At 36.2% G+C, this 15,893-nt stretch overlaps 1 protein-coding gene across 5 annotated transcripts in view; it reads left to right on the top strand.

Annotated features, from left to right (window-relative positions):
- The window catches only part of MGAT4A (alpha-1,3-mannosyl-glycoprotein 4-beta-N-acetylglucosaminyltransferase A), a 70,420-nt gene that overhangs the window by 22,934 nt on the left and 31,593 nt on the right, over positions 1–15,893 (top strand). For all 5 annotated transcript variants that reach the window (XM_063339732.1, XM_063339751.1, XM_063339722.1 and 2 more), the window contains exons 3-5: positions 3,703–3,870; positions 6,452–6,592; positions 8,521–8,654. In XM_063339732.1, coding sequence (XP_063195802.1) covers positions 3,703–3,870; positions 6,452–6,592; positions 8,521–8,654 — 443 coding nt within the window. The remainder of the gene's footprint in view (positions 1–3,702; positions 3,871–6,451; positions 6,593–8,520; positions 8,655–15,893) is intronic.

The raw sequence follows: 15,893 nt of genomic DNA on the forward strand, positions 1-15,893 counted from the left end.
TTTTGGGGGTTCTTCCATCAGCTGTACAAGGCCAATAACTTACTGTCTGAATTTCTTCCTCTAATTTCGTAAATTACTCTAGGTTTCAGCATAAGAAGAAAGGTCATTTATAATACTGTAGAAACAGATATTTTTTTCATGATGGTGACCACTGATCTCTGTGACTGTTTCCCTTACGGTTTTAGGCCTGGTGTTTTCCTTTTTACTGTAACAGCAATGAAAAAAGTGGTTTGATACTTTTGACAAAAAGTCAGTTCAATTTCTTTAGGTTTTAGGGAAACCTTTGAACAATAAAACACTAAATGGTCAAATGTGTTTTGAAAATATTGCCTACACTATTGACTTTTTTGTATATACAATGCTTACCAAACTTGAGGTAAGTCGAAGTTTAAATAAAAGTAGATCCTTAAACTTAGTCTTGTAGGTTCATTCCCGAGTACTTAAAGAGTCAAGAATGCTCAAAAATCAAATTAGAGTGTTTATAAACTGATGCCTTAAGGGACACTTACTCTTCTAAAGTCTGGGTCTGAAGTGGTGACTGCTATTGGTGGTACTGTAAGACCCTAAGAAGTATTTTCTCCTTTGCCAAGTGCCTTTCAGTATGAGATGAGACTTGATGTTACTGGTTTGTTTGTTAAGTAATAAGTATCTGAGCAGTTGATCAATGCTTTGAAGTACTGCAAGTATGCTAAAGATATAACTGTTAGAAATTTAAATTTAATTTGTTTTGTTTCAAAGTACAGGCAGTCATATTCAGAAGGCCAAATTACACATTGGTCTCAAATACATAAAAAATGCTAGCCGTGGTTGTGTTAGAAATGTAAATGTTTTAAATTACTTAAGTTCTTGCAAAGAATGTTTTTTACTTTGTTTTGTGTAAATAACATGAAAAAATACTCATAGGGTAGTTGACTTAAAATATATTTTTAATTTTAGCATTTTTTAGTTTTACTTGTCTGAATAATATTGTGACTTAACAAAAAAAAATTGTCATACATTTTTGAAGGATGGGTTTCAAGAGTTTACTTATCTTTTAGAGCAGCCTCCTTAACCTAGATATCTGGTTGAAGCAACTGTAAGAAGCTGACTACTTTGAACCAATCAACTAGTACTTCTTAAAGGAATTCAGAGTTTTGAGGTCTCAAGTACCATAAATGGAATACCAGTACTGTTCACTGGGAGCCTCAGAACTGAACTTCTTTGTAATACTTCTACTGGGAAAAATTTTACAGTGCCACAGTTGTGAAACTATATTCTTTGCTCAAAAACTGCTATGATAATTTATGAAAATAAAAGTTTACTTCTGCATGCATAGTTTTAAATTTCTTTAGAAAGAAATTAACTAATTACCTCTTTTATTTTTGACATATTATATTAATTGTAAATTAAAGGTGTTATAACAGCTGCCTCCTCCGGAAGTGTCATCTCCGCAGTAAGGGATTTTTATTGGTAGTTCTTAATATGAAACTACAGTTTTCATTTCTTCATGTGATAAAACTGCCTTTTCAGTGGGGCTCTAAGTTTCTTGTAGTTTTATGACATATTTTTAATTTGTTGTGGAGTTATAAAGGTCCTCTAGTTCCTATTTTTGTATTACCTACCTGAATTAGGGAGGCAGAAAAACCTTAATCTCTGCTTAAAAGCTGAGTTTAGCAATAAGATATTTCTGATTTTGCATTATGGAGTTTGCTAGGTGGAGGTGGCAGGGAACTACTGCAGTTCACTCCTTGATGTATTCCTAAGTAAATTATTGGTCCTAGGCCTCTGCTGTTCCTTAGAGCACCAGAATCATTGGAGTACTGTGTGTGATGTGCTGCTATCTTGTACTAAGTGTAGGAAAAGAAAAGGTCTCCAACAAGAATTTGTATAAATCAAGAGAGGAAGACCTGAATTCATCCTACCTGAGGTGCTGGAGTCTGAACTATGTGTTCCATAGGGTTCTTGCCATTTTCCCGGGAGAAATACAGACTCTGCCACAGACAGGTTTAGCCCTTTCAAAGTAGGAAGAACAGAAGTACCAAACTTTGCTATCTTTTACCATGAAGAAAGACAAGAAGGGAGACCTGGTGCTCCAGGCTGCTTTTGAGGCTATCCACTGCTATAGAAACCCTCAATAAAACCTTGCAAGTCCTTTTGTGGGTCACCTGTTCTTCCCTGTTTAGACAGAAGTTAACAGGGATCTATATAACCTGCTATCACCCATTCATTCATTTTGGGGAGGGAATCACACTCATACTTGAGTGTGGCTTCCATACTAGTACAATTCTATATTCATTTAGCTGTTAAAATATTTTGTAACCTTACTGTAACTAGTAGACATGGTTCCAAGCAATCTTTGATTTCTTTGGGTTATCACTGGCAAGTAAGAATGCCCTTTGTGCCAGAAACTCCAGAAAATTTTCCTGGCCTTCTCAATACTGCTGACTGAAGCACCAAGTCCTGTTTCAAATAGCAGTCTGGATTCAGTTGTCAGCGTTTAGTGTGCCTAGTGTTGTATTGTGGGCCAGCATCTGTGTTCTGGGTTTGTTGGCACAAAAGGAATAACCATTTGGCTTTAATGAAAAAAGGAAAAATAAGGCTGGCAAGGGAAATGTTTTTAAGAGGTAGTGAACTATGTTTTTATTTTTCTGTCTTCAAAACAGAGGGCATTTTAGCTAATTATGTTTTCTAAACATAATCAGAACAGTACATCCCAGCTACAAAAAAAAGAAAATAAATGTAAATTGAAAGAAGTTCAATAAAACTGGAGGAAATGCAGCATTATTAACAAGGGAAAGTTGACTGTAATTCTTTTTTTACCCCATGTGTTACTGTAATGTAGCAACAGGAAGAGATTCAAATTGCTTGCAAAACCTGTTTCCCTACCATTGCAGTACTAAAAGGCTAGGAATTCATAGGTAAATAACAAAAAAGATATGTCTATGGATGAAAGCTGTGTGGTTGGAATATTGATTACACGGTTTAAAATCACTTAAAATACTCCAATCCATGTCTGTAGATTGGCTGAAGGAGAGTCATGATGGTGAGCAGGAGACTTGAGGAAATGACGATTGGAAGAAGGAAAGATGCAGAAACCAGGGATGCTTATTTTGCTGGCTGGCAAGGGCATAGGCAACATAACAGCAAATGAGTTTTGATGTTTCCCTCTCCCTTTCAAAGAATACATGTATGTATTTACATTAGCAGGATTTTGATCAAAATTTTTGTTCTTGCAGGCACTGACAATACCATGAGTTAAAATTTGGCTTTGAAATTAGTATGTCTGCAATACTGTCAAATTCTACTCATTCTTACAAAGTATTCAGAGAGGGCTTTCAAAAGGTGTAACCTGTGCTTTTGTAAGGCACCATTCACATTATGCTGCTTAAAAGAAAGGAATTGTGGGCATCTGTTCCAAGAAAAGATTCAGAATTGCCTTGTGGTGCTGAGTAATGAGGACTCAAAGGCTGCCCCTGTCTGGGGCTAAGGTGAGGGGCATACCCCCCTTGATGCCTGCTTTGCATCAGTGTCTGGTGCAGCTCACTCTTCCCTCTGAATGCTGTGTAAATGCTAAGGTGCCTAACTCAGGTGGGATTGTGCTGGGCTGTGCAAACTTGATTTGATTTCAGATGTGGCATAGCTGAGCAGTCCCTGACCCTTGTTTGATCTGTCTGTAAGTGTTTGTTTCCAAAAATAACTAGGATCATCTTTTTTTCTCTCTAGAAAAGTTGATTGCATATCAACGGGAATTTCATGCTTTGAAGGAACGTCTTCGTATAGCTGAGCATCGCACTCTGCAACGCTCTTCTGAGCTGAATGCTATCTTGGAGCAGTTCAGGCGTGCAGTAGCAGAAACAAATGGGAGTAAGAATGCAATGAATAATTTTTCAGGTACATACTGTGATTGAGCTATTTTTTTTATAACTCTGCACTACTAATATCTTTTCTTATTACTATGGAATAAGAAATTAGTACCAAGAAAGCCAAATAAAACTGTTCAGCAGTGCAAATAAAGAAAGTGTAAGATGGTATATCTGGTGGGGATTTTTTTGGCTTTTGTTTTTTCCAATTTCTATTCTTAATGATCCACTTGCTCTTCATTCTCATGACTTTAGGGACTGAATACTTATTCCACACATAGCTCCAAAAGTTTGGAACTTCTGGTTACTTATTTAACATAGTGAATATATTTTCACAATAATTTACATCACATTTAAAGTAGAGCTTGAGGGGAAAGGTGAGCAAACGGAAGAAATGGATGAACTTGAAGCAATTAAAATATCTTGAAAAGTCAGCTGGAAGATGTAAAACCTTAAGTGCTAATGTATTGGTTATGATTTGTAAAATGTACAAATAACGTCCTTCTTAATAACTAGCAATTAAATGGTAAATTGGTAAAATCTTTAAGTTTTTACCCATTTTGGAGGCTGATGCTCAAGTTTACTGACAGCTGCATTTGTCAATATTTGAGAATGTCTTTGCACTACTGACCAGATTATTGAAACTAACTTTTTAAAATCACACTATTACTGCTTTAGTCACTCTGTTTTTTCTAGATGGAAAATGAATACCAAATAAATGCAAACTTTCTGTGAGAGGTCTGATTCTGTAGGTTGCAGAAATTTCACTGTATTGGCCTAATGAGGAAAAGAGTTTTGCAAATCAAAAAACTGGATCAAACTTTTTGAATCTTGTTGTCTACTTGCATTTTTGCTATGGGTTACTATTTTCTATAATTTTTTTGTGGGGGGGTGGTTATTATAATTACAGGCCCTCAGTGCTGATATTAATGATGAATTGCTCTGTCTGACACTAATGGCCTATCCAACCGGATCTCTATAGCTCCCTGAATCTTTGGGAATGGTGTGGGTAAAGGTTACATTTAACATAGACCGTGACTCTTGTCTTCCTCTTCTGTGTGTATGTTTTTGCTGTTAAAGTGAACAACAATAGAGGAAGTCAAGTAATTTTTGATACTGGATTTATTATTAAGTTATTACCACATTTATTTCTAAAATTGAGTTAGCTTGCTTATAGACAATATAGCTATAGGGAGTTAGTCTCTTCTGATGCAACTGAAGTTACCAATTCACATTTTCAACATTCTACTGTGTCTGGATCCCAACTGGGACATCCTCTTTGTTCCATATGGAGCCATGAGGGGTGGTCAACTGAAGTCTGAATTCCTGAGCTTTTGTGCTCAGAACTTAGATTATTATTATTATTTTTTAAGTTTAATGCACTTAAGTATACATAATACTCTGTAGTATTTGCTGTCTTTGAAGCTGAAAGAATTCCAGATTGTTTTATGTAGACCATTATTCATTCATACAAAGAGTTGTCACACTTTGACAGAATTCTTAGTCCGGCTTTGGCAGTTGAAGCTAAAGGAAGTGTTAGGAGGAGAAGTAAAATGTTCCTGTACTGGAATCGATCAAAATAAGCGTCTCTATTTATAACATCTATTTACAAAGCTTTTTTTCAAGATTATAAGTGGTTAGGAATTTAATTTCACCAAAAATAAACATTTTTAAAAACCCCAATCAAACCAAAACCCATAACAAAACCCTTCTATCAGCTTAGAAGCTCTGCTCAGAATCTGAGAGGAATGACACTTACAGCATTACTTTTCTCACTTCTTCACAATTCAATTTTATCTTCAAAACCTTGAGTACGGTTTTTTTTACTTAAGTTGATATTATAAAGCCCATAATTTTTGAAGGGTCCATATGCTATCATATTTGTTTTTTGAAATAAGAGTTATTTTCACACTTGATGTAAGAAAATCAACATGCACAGCAGGGGAATTTAAAAACTGTTATTTGCACCTTTGAGAGCCACCTGGAGATCCTGAGAGGCAGTTTCTAGAAAGAGCAAGAATTATTTTAAGTATACTTTAATGGACTAAATTAAATTCATGTTAGCATTTATTTTATTGCAGAAATACTGAAAATCTCAATTGTATATTTAATCCTATTTTTGTTTTGTATCTGTATATGCAGTGTATTCCAATATGTATTTTGTAGCTTTGAAAAGTTATTTGCAGTAGCATCACTATGTGGTGATGAGCTCTGTAAGTATAAGTAAAAAATAATCTGGGTAAATAAGCCTCCCATTTTGATTTATTGGGGGGAAAAAAAACACCCAAACAAAACCCACCCCAAACCCCTAAATAAATGGGGCATTCTTGTCTTCTGTGATTACACGCTAAGTCTTATGTGATCAGCTAAGTATTAACTATATCTGTAGCAAGGTTATTCCTACAAGGTGGAAAATAATCTTTGCCATCATTTATTTAAAAAATTAAAATGAGCAAAGATGTCCTTTATACACAAGATATAATGCCTCAGTAAAAGGCATTGTTTGTTCTGTTTTTCAGTTAAGACCAAGCTTGGAATTTTGTACTTTTTACCACTCCGTAAAACTTAATATTATTTGTTTTATCCATTACTGATTTCATGTATGTTTACAGATGAGACACTGAAATTGCTAAAAGAGCTAACAAGTAGAAAATCTCTTCAAGTGCCAAATATCTATTACCATTTGCCTCATTTGTTGAAAAATGAAGGAAGCCTTCAACCTTCTGTGCAGGTTGGCCTTGGAAGGACAGGAGGTATGCTCATGTGATGCTTATTTTATGTTTTATATCTGTAGAACTTTCTCGTTTTAGTAATGTAATTTACTGCATTGCTTGGTAGATCAAGGACATATCATTTAACTTGTGTGATATTGATATCTCTTAGAATTCGCACTGAATGCAAGATGAAAGGAGTTTGGCTTCAGCTTTGCTCTTTCCTGCATAATCTCAGTCATAGCCCATGCCATGTTAAGGTACACATTAAGGAGCATTATTTTTTTTGTAACTAAGTAAAAGGGAACAAAGCTCAAACATTACAGATTCTGAACTGCTAATGGACACATCCCTTTGGCTTTTCAGGTTTGTGGGGCAACCATGCATGGATATAATTAGTTTAGAGTTGATACGGATATAATTAGCTCAGAGTTTCTGTTTTTTTTGAACAATATATTTCAAAGTATAACTTAAAATTGGGAGAACTAGGATAATCAGATATTATTGCTTCAATAAAATTTGGACACTTGTTGAAGGGGGGGCAAAAATCAGTGTTATGCTGCAATACTGTTGACCCCCTCTTTTCTTAATCTTCACAAATTCTGAGCATTGGTCATTAGGATAGCTCCATGGAATCCCACTCTTGGAGCTCTAGAAAACAAATAGCATGAAGCCCAACCAAGCTGATAGACCTCAAAGCGTGTGTGTATCTAAGCTTGAAGGCTCCACCAATGAATCCTGGTTTCTCTGTGTGCCATCTGACTTGAATGGTTTGTGTCATTCTCCATTAGGCTTCTCACTTTTTAATTTTCTCCCCCTCCTTGCTTTTGAAAGAAGCATTTGTTACTCCTGGCCTATACTTTTTTTTTTTTTGTTACTTCAGTAAGTTTGGTTGCTCCTTCTTTTAACAGAAGACATGCCTGTGAGACAAATATGTGGACTCAACCTTTAGTGTTATTTTTCTGACTATAAACACCATTTATTTCAATGTTGTTATTCAGGAAGAAAAAGGCTCATATTCCTTTTATTGTTTTAAGTGAATGCTGTATTATATCCCATTGGGAATATATGACAGAAGTTTGAAATGACAAAATAGAAATTGGAATCAGGCTTAATTAAAAAGAGGGAGGAAATTCTGAGTTAAAATTATTTTTCCCATCTTCCCCTTTCCTTGTCGCTGTGCTTTTTGAGTGTTTTGTGGTTTTTTTTTTTTTAAATTCAGAGGTTCTTAATGTGTAGTTGCTAGGCAAAACAGGCTCTATAAGGAAGGATGAACAACCTTTTTAAAAAGTTGTTTGATTTTTATATATTTATGATGTGGTAAATCATTTCACACAGATGGCTTAGAATGCTGATGTTGACTTCATGAAGTCTGCTTTATCCTTTTACTGTGTTCCTGTTGCTGTCTGCTGTGTTCCCAGTAGGTAGCCAGCCCCTGATATGGGGTGGGGTGCAGAAGAAAGACTAAGAAAGGATTTCCAGGATTGCCTGGAAATTTGTCCTGATGGCCTGGACTTGTTTTTCTAGAAGAACCCAAATCAGGTGCAAGGGAAGCAATAGAGGTTTTTTTCAGCAGTGTCATTTTAAAAGATGATTTCTGAGAAGTTAAATACTTGGGTTGTGAAGAATGGTTATGCCAATTTGAAAATAAAACCAAGTTAGGGAGTTTAATCACTCTATGAGCCCTGGTGCACCTTATCTGATTAATACCATGGTTGTTGATTATTACATATGCAATAGTCTGACATGTCTAGGATTACTTTTTTTTTGTTTGCTGTATTTGCTGTGAGTATGTTAATCATGCTCCTGATGATGGGTGGTGTATTTTTAAACTATTTTAAATTACTGTTAACTCCATCTTTTAACTATTGGATTTCTTAAGCAATGCTTTATTATGAGATAAGATTTTTTTTATTTCTATCTTGTGTATGAAATCACTGAAAGTACATTTCTGGTTTGTTTGATTTCAGTTTCCATTGTAATGGGAATACCTACGGTGAAAAGAAAAGTCAAGTCTTACCTTACAGAAACTCTCCACTCTCTTATTGATAAGCTATCCCCTGAAGAAAAACTGGATTGTGTTATGGTTGTCTTCATAGGAGAGGTAATCAAATATTTTTATACAGTTTCTAACCTGCCTTTAATTTCAAGTACCACTCCTTTCAGGAATTCCATGAAATTGAGATGTAGACAGATTCCATAAAAAGGAGACAGTGTCAGTCTTGTGTTTCTCAGAGAAATGATCCTGAAGAGCCCAGCTTTTTCTATTTATGAAGGGAATAGTGAACGTGGATTCAGTGGACTGGTTATTTTGCAAATCTTTTGATGCTTATACCTAGTGACAGAGATATGCTAATTACTTTATTCCTTCAACATCAAAATAATGGCTAAGGTACTCTGGGGTTGTAGCAAGGATTCTTCCCATTCTCTTCATGCTACTGCTTAGTCCTTGCTCAAACGAGTGCTGCAGTTTGAGATGTTAGGCATAGATTGTTACTGATTTTATTTTTCTGGACGGTGTGGATATTTTAAGTTCATATCTTTTTAGTGGATTAATTCAAACAGTGTTCAGTTGGACAGTTTGATTGCTTTGTCTATGACTTAGTGGAAATCAAATTAGGAAAATGACCTCCGCTCAACTCCAGTGCCGTTTAAGTACAGCAAGAAATGGGCATAGTGTGAGGTTAGGTAATTTTGTTAATAAGCTGAAAATTACTATCTGAGCTTTGTCTATAGCTTGTACCAACAAAAAAAAAAGTGCAAGACTTTACAGAAATGTTTTTATGAGATAATTAAATGAAAAATGGTATTTTAAAAAGACTTTAGTATTTTCTTGCTGACTTTATTTGAGAAATCAAGTTGACAGTGTTTAAGAAGTATTGCCAGAAGCCAGTAGTGGACTGTAATCTCTTTGTGCTAAGCACCCTAAAAAGCTTTTAATCCTGATGTTTTATTTTTTTTAGCAGATCAATCTCATTCCTCTCTTGTAAAGTTGACTATTTTACTAGAAAACAAGTTGAAAATTAAGGCTAATGTCTGCCTTCAAACAGCATGAACATAAATAGATGAGCTGGTAAACACAGATGCATTATGGTTATTAAACAGAGATCTGCATATTTACTTACTGTATGGATATTTCTCAGTAATGTAATTATACACAGTAAACTTCCATACTGGAAGTTCAAGGAATTTTAAAATATCTCAGCTGATGTGATATCTAATCACCAATTTAAATGAATTGCTTGACAGTAAACTGCAGTTGTCCCACTGACACATGTCTGTATTCTCCAATTTGTTAAAATAACTTTATTACAGAATAATTTGCAGGTATTCATTAGGATGACTAATAAATAGGCATGATTCATTATACCTCTATACTTAAAAATCTTTTCATTCCCCTTCACTATGTAGCTAGTTCGTAGGCTTATCAGATGACTTGAAGCAAGCAATTCGAATCTCATAAACCCGTTCTGCGTGAGAACTTGCTTTCAGAATAAACTATAGGCTCTAGATTTAAGAAGCTATGAACTTCAGATTAAAATGGTTGTCTAGTATTTTTATTAAATAGGTTTGTAATTAACATAGGAAACATGGTTTTGAAGTACTTTACATCATCAAACAGCAGACATATATATTTTCACACACACTACTGAATATGAGAGAAATTAACATACTTTTCTGGTGTCTAAACAATTTCATTTTTTTTCTTGTGAGATCATCTCATCTACCATGAAGAAAATGCATCTTAGGCTTGTTCTAAATATATCACAAATTATTGTCAGTCCACTTCATTAATCAGTGACTGCACTTAGCACAATCTTTTGTACAAACAGTAATCAGTGTATACTGGAAAGACCTTGATTTGACCAAAAATATCAGGAAGACAAATAATTTCAGTAAGAATCAGAAGACACTACAGGTATGCAAAAGCATTTTGCTGATTCTGTTCGCTACTGATTACATCTGACCAGGCAATAATTGACCAGCCATTTGTTCTTGGAGCACTAGTCCATATGTTACTTTCTTGCGTATTGCTTATTCAAATCTTACTCTATTGCTTCATGTGCATACAATGCACTTCTGCTTAGAGAAACCTACATATCTTGAATATCTTTTACTGTCACCATGTCATCTCTATGTAAACAGTGGTTGCTAAATTAAAAGATGTTGATCTTCAATAGTGTTTTATCTGTCCTTCTTCTGTGGAGAATCTTCTTTCTGTTTTATTTGTTTGGAAAAGTGTCTATACTGGTTGGGTCAGTGTGACACAAGCACCCAGCAAGGTACCATCCTGTGGGCTGGTATGAGCAAAGCCTTAGCAAATTAAGCACTGAGTGCAAATACTGGGTCAAACCTTGCTGAATCTCTTTTGGATGTATTAACATTGGAGTGTAATATGGAAAACTTCTCCAGCAAAATAAATGAGCCCATATTTTCCCCTCTTCTTGCTCTGGGCCTGAATTATAGATCCCTTTGATCAACAGATCTCTTGATAGAAAACAAAGGAGTGTTTTGTGCCTCTTGGTCTCAACACAGATGTATTAGTATCATCCTGGCTAAAGAGGTGTTCCATTCTTTCTGCTAATTGTTGAAAACTTGAGAGCCTCCCTTTCCTGGAGATGCATTGGAGAGTGTATTCCTAGTCCTCAAAAGATCTCGAGTTGGAGACAGACCAATAGATCTTAGCATATACATATGTATGTATGTAATATATGTATTTTAAAAAAATCAAATCTAGAAAAGGCTGTTGTGCCGAATGATACGTTATCTTCACCAGGTAATTTTAAAAGCCTACACAGATGATAGCCTTTGTTTTGGGCATCTCACTCAAAACTGATCCGAATGAACACAGCTTCTGGATATGCTGCTAACTCTTATATCTGGAAGGGTAGTTTGGCCTGTCAGTGAGAATTTGAGATATTTAAGCTGCTACTACAATCCCTGCTTCTTTGGCACCTAAGCTTTGGTACCCAAAGAGTATGGACTGCTGATACTGGGAACCTCGTGTCATTTTACACTCCTTTTCATGGCAGTGCCTAGCAAAGCTTTTATAAGGGATTAAACCAGTGATTAAAAATCTTTTTTGGATCTCAGAGAAGATCCTTGACAGGATTTGAAAACTTCCGTGTACCTGAGACAAATTTAGTATCCCAGCACAAAGATAAAATTCAGGGTTCTGCTCTTTTCTTAAGATTGACTGAAATCCTTCTCTATCTGTAAAATTCCTTCTGAGATGCACCTGGGCCACAGTATCTATCTGATGCGTCTGGTAAGGGAGCATCACTGTTAGTGGATGGAATTGTGTCTGATCTCTTCGGTAATGTCTAGTGTGTTTATGAGATGGAGAGTAACAATAATAATCTTATTTCAGAAGCATTGTAGCAGATGACTTCATACCTGGATGATTGACTGAATTGACACTTTAAGTTTTGGACAGCACTATCAAATTTTGCTATTGTGGTCTGCCTTGGCCTAAAGATTTGGAGGACAGACGGAATTTTTCCTCATTATGAGTAACACATACCATAGAAAGGTACTTTTGACTGTACATAGCAACTATCTTCAAAAAAACAATCTAGACCTTTTCAACAATTTACAGCCTTACCCAAGGAGAAGACAGTTTCTCCAGGTTGCCAGGCCACATATACTACTTTCTTTCAGACTCTACAAACCAGGCTTCATCTGTAATATGCACAAAACTAGTAGAATGCTGTATGACACTAACATACCTTGCATCCAAATGTCCTGTTTTGAGGAGTCCCTTGATATTTTTGTTCTGGCTGGCCTTCTTAAAAGCTAACTTGCTCTCTGATGTGGTGCTGTGGTTCACAACACAATCCATATGGATTTATTCCCTCACGATTGAGGGGCTGACATGCAGGACGCAAGCGTAGGGAGAAATGAGAGTGGAGTGATACAAGAGTGTGCTTGTATTCCTGCTGTTGCTGCCAAAGGCTCTGCGTTGCGAAACACTGTCCTGAACTGAATCAGGTTAATCGTGGAAATGATTGGAGAGAGAAAGATATCTCTTACCTGTGTGATAGAGTGGGGACTTCCAGTAAGAGAGGAATGAAGTCATTAGCTCATGTAGGACACAGAAGGTACATTGTGCTTATGTAACATTAGCGGGCTATGTTATGACAGTATTCTGCATTCCTGTTTTTTGCTTTGCGTCTTGTTCTTATATTCCATGTATATATGTATTCCCTGAACTTGCTGCCTCAGACACTGTATTCCTGAAAATAATTTTTTTTCAGATGCATTTGTTGGACTATAACAGATACTACCTCTTTCCCCAGGTTTTATTTATATCCATACACTATTGCAACCACTGGAAGCCACTGCTGCACTTTTATTCCTTAAGGCTTTTTCTTCACTGCATAAATATCCAAAAATAGGTTCAAATGCCACTTTAGTGGCTGCTTTTTCCTATGTGAATTTTAATGACTTGTATATAGATAATTATATTCATTCAAATATATTCACCATTTCAAGGCAAATATATGTTTGCTTTGCCTTTTATGGAGGCTGTTCAATTTTGCATTGTTTGTTGTTATTTAAAATACACTGTAAAATTATTCCACCCCCATTCTACAGGAATTCTACATGAAAGATCAGATAAAATTGTAGAAATTAGTAAGCAATGAAATGCCCATGCTTTGCAGATTAGCATGATTGTTTCCCACGGATTTTTTTCTTTTTTTGGAAGATGTTCTTGAATAAGTTAAGACTGACTTATATTAGATTTCATTTAAGAATTAAGACCTGGATAATCTAACAGCCTGGATAAACCACATTGTTTAGAAGGTACTATACAGTTAATGTCTGAATTTCCTCCCTTTTCCCCTGCAGCTTCTCTTCTTGAATTTGTAGTATTTTGATATTCTGCATCTTAATTTCCTTTCCTTGTGGGGGGAAAAAAAAATATCTCTTTGGAATTTTAGTGCCATCTTTGCTTCTATTTGCACTTCTCTTCCTAAAACTGACTCTTTTTGACAACTGAAATAGAAATTTAATCCAAACAGAAGTTTGGTCTGTTAAGGCAAGATCTGAGATTCAAAGAATCACTGAAATTAGAAGGGACCTCTAGAAGATCATTTAGTTCAACCCCCCTGCTCAAAGCAGAGTCAGCTGCTGAAAACTTGTACATTCTGCAGAGTGTTTCAATATGCAACTTGAAAATTATAACTTTTAAAAAAGCTAAGGTTGCAAGTAAAATTTCCAGAACAAGAAAATGCTACAGTTATGTTGCTTGTGTGCTGCATCATGGCATTCCATCATGTTGTATTTTTTTGCGATTTTAGTTTTGTTTTTTTTTCACCCCCTTTGGAGAATCTAATGTGAAAATGAAGTTTTTCACTAGCCAGGTGCGAATGTTAAAGCATATAGTCTAAGTTTTCATGGCAGCTGTAGCACTTTATATTGACATAGTCCAGTGTTTAGCACTTCTGATAGTATCAGGTGGACAAGTCGTGGGAATTTAGTAATGCTTAGTGGCAAACTAAGAAAAACTTAAATTTGTAATGTATCCAGTATCACTAGATAAGTTGTTGCAGGAGGGGTGAGGCACAAAATAAAAGTGGGGGCAGGAATCCCACTTTTCCAATGGGATGTAGATGTCTGAACTTCAAGGCTATTTTTGTTTCTTCTAGCAGTGCCATGTCGTTTTGGTACTGCTAGAGTACAAGACCATGTCTTGTATGGTCTGATGCAAAGTGTGTGTGTGCTTGCTCTGCCTGTATGTCAGCCTGGCTCCAGCCCTGTTTGGACACATTTAGATTTTACATCCGTGGATAGAACCGATTCTCAGTTTCACATGGTGATACAGATGCAATCTAGGTGCTGCTAAATAAAATTGAGGCAAAATCTAAAACAAAGAGAATATTTTTCGCTTGGTACATAGCTAAATTGTGGACCTTGTTACTACTGGATATTGTGAAATACAAGTGAGTAAATGGGTTTTGAAACGAATCACGCAAATTCACAAAGTCCAGATGCAGGAAGAGCTATTGAATATAATGGTATGGATACCAGTCAGGCCTAGGAATTATAAACTGTTGATTACTGAGAACTGGGAGGTATATGAAGAGAAAGAAGGTTCGTTCTGTACATACCCTGTTTATTGCACTCTACACCGCACTGGGGCGGCCCCACCTTAAGTACTGTGTGCAGTTTTGTGTGCCTCAGTATAAGAAGAACATCAAACTGTTAGAGTGTGTCCAGAGGAAGGTGACCAAGATGGTGAAAGGTCTTGAGGTCAAAACTTACAAGGAACAGCTGAGGTCACTTGGCTTGTTCAGCTTGGAGAAAAGAAGGCTGAGGGGTGATTTCATTGCAGTCTACGTCTTCCTCAAGGCAGGCAGTGGAGGTGGGGTGCTAATCTCTCTCTGGTGACTGGCAATAGGACATGAGGAAATGGAATGAAGCAGCATCAGGGGAAGTTCAGGTTGGACATTGGGAAAAAGTTCTTCACAGGGAGGGTTGTCAGTCACTGGAACAGGCTCCCTAGGGCAGCGGTCATGGCACCACACCTGTCAGAGTTGAAGGAGCATCTGGACAATCCACTTAGTCACATGGTTTGGTTTGGTTTTACACAGTCCTGCAAGGAGGAGGGAGGTGGACTCAATGATCCTTATGGGTCCCTTTCAACTCAAGATACCCTGTGATTGCATCTTTTTCTTTTTTTTTTTTTTTCCTTGTGCATCTGCTACTGGCTAAGACAGTAGATAGACCTTCAGCCTAAAATGCCATGGTTTTCCTTACATTTTGAGAAACAGTCTACCTTCTGTCGTTCTTGAAGGTATGGAGTAGGTACAATTTAACAGTACAAAAGAGTTGATTCTTAAAACTAGGAATCTTGTTTTTGTCTGACAGCTTTTAATAGGAACTTTCTAACATCTTGTTTTGTCTGCTACCTAATACATTCTACTTCTTTGCTATGCACATGCTCACTCATAAAAATCAATAAAAATATTGGAAAGTTCATTTCTCCTCTGGTTCTTTGTGTGTTTGTTATGAATAACAATGTTTGTTCAGACAAACATTAGAATAATTGCAAATTTGAAATGCAGCCTCACCTAAACTAGAGAAGGTACTTTAGAGAATTGTAGGGCAGCATCTTACAAAACCTGAGGAAACTTAAAAACTTATTTCACTGACAGTCTGAAACTTTAGATTGTTCCACAATGGACTCTCAGTTTTCTTTTAGAGAGATTCATCAAAGCAGTCTATATGTGTGTGTCTCATCAAAATTGCTGATGCAAGGAGTTAAACCTTAGATGTTGCCATGTTCACAGGCTTTTGAAACTCCATAGATCTCATAAGCTAAAATCTTTTCATGCTG

Source organism: Chroicocephalus ridibundus, chromosome 1 (assembly GCF_963924245.1).
Source record: "Chroicocephalus ridibundus chromosome 1, bChrRid1.1, whole genome shotgun sequence".
NCBI lineage: Eukaryota > Metazoa > Chordata > Aves > Charadriiformes > Laridae > Chroicocephalus > Chroicocephalus ridibundus.